The sequence below is a fragment of the Benincasa hispida genome, chromosome 7 (genome assembly GCF_009727055.1).
Source record: "Benincasa hispida cultivar B227 chromosome 7, ASM972705v1, whole genome shotgun sequence".
Taxonomy (NCBI): Eukaryota; Viridiplantae; Streptophyta; class Magnoliopsida; order Cucurbitales; family Cucurbitaceae; genus Benincasa; species Benincasa hispida.
Genome location: NC_052355.1, coordinates 16,407,075 through 16,410,930, shown reverse-complemented (window position 1 = coordinate 16,410,930; position 3,856 = coordinate 16,407,075). Strand labels below are relative to the sequence as shown.

Genomic DNA, 3,856 nt, shown 5'->3' with positions numbered 1-3,856 from the left:
ACAAGTCATATCTAGGACAAGATAGTAATGTTGATTGTTAAGGAAAAATACCTCAACTTGGATATTTACCTAGGATTGACTTAATCAAGCAAATATTTGAGATTCATTAGAGCTTTCCATTTCACTCTATTTAATCTGCATGAATTTTTTTAATGCTTTTAGTTTAATGTTTCACGTGTGGGCAAAAGAAGGGGAAAAGAAAAAGAAAAAGAAAAACTAAAAGACAAAAGCTAGAATGAATGAGCCTTTTACAGCCACAGCTTAAAAACAAGTAGCTACTCCAAGGCTCAAAGGAGTATCTTTCTTGCATTTCTATCTATACTTTCTTTTATTAGTTGGATTTTTTTTCATGAGTTAAAATTTCATGTTTTCTTAGTTTGTTTGTTGTCACTTAGCTGAGAATATTTTATGATTTGAATTGAACAAATTGAGCCATTGCAGGTCTTCAAAGGAGTCGTTACAAGAAGCAAGGCAAAAAAGATTCAAGAGACTTTCATACTACATCTTTAAAGGTTAGTCAATGCATCAAAAGAGACAAAGATTTTCGAGCCCAAATTGATGTATGATGTTAGTTCAATGAGTCTAGAAGAGAATGGAGTGAAGATGATACAGGAAAAATCATATAGATTGAAAGATGGTACGGAGGACAAAAAAACTGTGCAAAAATTATGAAGGATGTGTTGTCAAGTGTGCACTATTGGGAATGACTTTTTTGGACTTTGGCCCATAGCAAAAGCCAAAAGTGATTTTGAGGGAAAGGAGGTAGAAATTTGTCCCACTTTGGAAGATTTTACCTTACCAAATGGGATATATAAAAGCTTGCAAGAGAGCTTCAAAATTATAGTTGTGGTAAAAGTAGAAACTTTATCCACACACTTTTACCACTTTCCCCTCAGGGGAAGAGGAAGGGTAAAGATAAAAGTTAATTACCTTTCTCTTTATCTTTTATCAAAATATTTATAGTTTATTACTGATGAAAAACAGAGTAGAGAAAGAAAAATAGCACACCAATATTTTACGTGGAAAACTCTAAACAGGGAGAAAAACCACGGGATAAAAGGATTCTTATTAGAAAAATGATACAAAGAAATACAACAGACCACCAGCTTAAATAGAGAAAAGGGAAACCCTAGGGTACAATGAAAAAGACAAAAATGCCCCTAGAGACAAAACCCTAATTTCAACACTCCCCCTCAAGTTGGGGCGTAGATGTCAATAAGACCCAACTTGCTCATACATGCGTCAAACAACTGTTTGGATAGTCCCTTTATTAAGACATCTGTAATTTGTTGATTAGAAGGAATATAAGGAACACAATTGTTACAACTATCAAGTCTTTCCTTGATAAAATGTCGATCAATCTCCACATGCTTTGTTCTATCATGTTGAACAGGGTTATTTGCTATGCTTATAGCTGCTTTATTATCACAATAGAGTTTCATGGACGGTATGCTCTTGATCAAGGTCTTTCAAAACTTTTTCAAGCCAAATCTCTTCAAAAATTCCCAGACTCATGGCCCTGTATTCTGCCTCGGCACTACTTCTAACAACAACACCTTGCTTTTTGCTTCTCCATGTAACAAGGTTGCCCCACACAAAGGTACAATACCCTGATGTTGATTTTCTGTCTACTACAGATCCTGCCCAATCAGCATCGGTGTAAGCTTCGATGCATCGTCTTTCAATTTTCCTGAACATCAAGCCTTTCCCTGGAGAGGTTTTCAGATATCTCAAAATGCGCTCCACTGCCCTCATGTGTTCTTCGTATGGAGACTGCATGAACTGACTTACCATACTTACTGCATAAGAGATGTCGGGTCCAGTATGAGAGAGATATATTAATTTCCCAACAAGTCGCTGATATCTTTCTTTGCTTACTGGAACACCTTTACTCATATTACTTAACTTTGCATTTTCTTCTATAGAGATATCAACTGGTTTGCAACCCGTCATACCTGTTTCCTTAAGCAAGTCCAGAGTATACTTCCATTGGAAACTGAAATTTCTTCTTTCGATCGAGCTACTTCCATTCCAAGGAAGTATCTTAGTTTTCCAAGGTCCTTGGTTTCGAATTCCTCAGCCATCTTGGCCTTCAATCGGTCAATCTCTGAGTTATCATCGCTTGAAATAACAATGTCATCCACATAAATAATCAAAACTGCAATTTTCCCAGATATTGACCTTTTAGTAAATAGAGCATGATCAGAATGACTCTGTTTATATCCTTGTGACTTTACAAACATAGGAAACCTGCCAAACCAGGCCCTTGGTGACTGTTTTAGCCCATATAAGAACTTTCTTAATCTGTAAACTTGGTGACTAAACTGTTTTGTGAATCCTGGAGGAGGACTGATATAGACTTCTTCCTCCAACTCTTCATTAAGAAAGGCATTCTTCACATCAAACTGGTGAAGGGGCCAATCCTTATTCACTGCAACAGAAAAGAGGACCCGAACTGTGTTTAGCTTTGCAACCGGCAAAAAAGTCTCGGAATAATCAACCCCGAAAGTCTGAGTAAAACCCCTGGCAACTAATTTGGCTTTGTATCTGTCAACTCCATTAGGCCTATACTTTATTGTGAACACCCATTTACATTCGACTGCTTTATGACCACTTGGAAGATTGACTTGATCCCACGTATGATTTTTCTCGAGAGCTCTCATTTCTTCCATAACTGCGGCTTTCCATTCAGGACTTTCCACTGATAGATATCTATCACTAATAAATAGTAATATTTTTCTATATTTAAAAATATTTTTAGTAATTATGTCACTTAAATCAATTGCCTTAAATATTTCACTCTATTTGTAAAAATTAATTCTTATTGGTGAGGTGAAATCATCCTTACCGTGTGTTAGGTCTTAAATAAAATCCCAAAATCTAAAAAAAAAACTTCGCCTTACGAAATTCTCAAGAATAAGATGTATACTGTTTGGTATCACCACTGTGTCTAGGTTTGTAGTGAGGGCCTTGAACTCATGAGACAAATTACTATAGGACAAGTAACTCTGCAACAGATATTTAGTACATGATCTAGTACCTTTCCTTAGGGCAATCGAAAGATCAAGGGATTCATCTCTGTCTTTACTTTCTTCTGACATATTGCACTCACCCTTCGGTTTTGTTATTTTTTCCAGCAGGAATAAGAGACGCTTCTTTTCCAAGTTCTACCATGTTCTCAAGAATCATACAATCATCTGTCTCTACGCCATCATCGACCTCAATCACATCTTTGCTGTCATTATCTTCCCTACTTTTTCTCTCAACGTTTTCAACACAAGCATCAGTTTTATCATATTTATTATCATGATCAGGGATAAGACTACTAATACTTGGAATTGATCTCTGTTTAGACTCATGGACTGGAGCCAGAGAGATAACAGACGGTGCTATTTTCTTCCGGAGATTCTTCCTATAGTATGTGATCCAAGGGACTTGTTTGTTCAGGAGGATAGGTGCATTGGTACTAATACTTACATCAAGGATGGGTTTAGGTTCAGATAAGGCAGAAAGACTGAGATCCCAATTGGTTTCTTCACTAGTATGCTCCCCCTGAAGAGAATCATTGAGAAATAATGGATGATCTTCAAAGAATATCACATCCATAGAGACAAAGTATTTTCGGGAAGAGGGATGATAACACTTGTACCTATGTTGATGTAGAGGGTACCCTACAAAGACACACTTTTGTGTCGGAGGGATAAACTTAATATGGTTAAGGCTGTGTGTATGGACGAATACCACACAGCCAAAGACACGAAGGGGTACATCAGAAAGAAGTCTGGTATTTGGGTAAGACTCTTTGAAGAAGTCTAAGGGGGTTTGGAATTTTAAGACCAGGGATGGCATGGAATTT

The 3,856-nt window shown here is 36.8% G+C and overlaps 1 protein-coding gene across 1 annotated transcript; it reads right to left on the bottom strand.

The window, feature by feature from the left end:
* Positions 1 to 1,425: 1,425 nt before the first annotated feature.
* On the bottom strand, positions 1,426 to 1,953 carry LOC120080997 (secreted RxLR effector protein 161-like). The gene has a single exon (XM_039035680.1). The coding sequence runs from the start codon at positions 1,951 to 1,953 to the stop codon at positions 1,426 to 1,428; it is 528 nt and encodes a 175-aa protein (XP_038891608.1).
* Between the last annotated feature and the right edge of the window lie 1,903 nt (positions 1,954 to 3,856).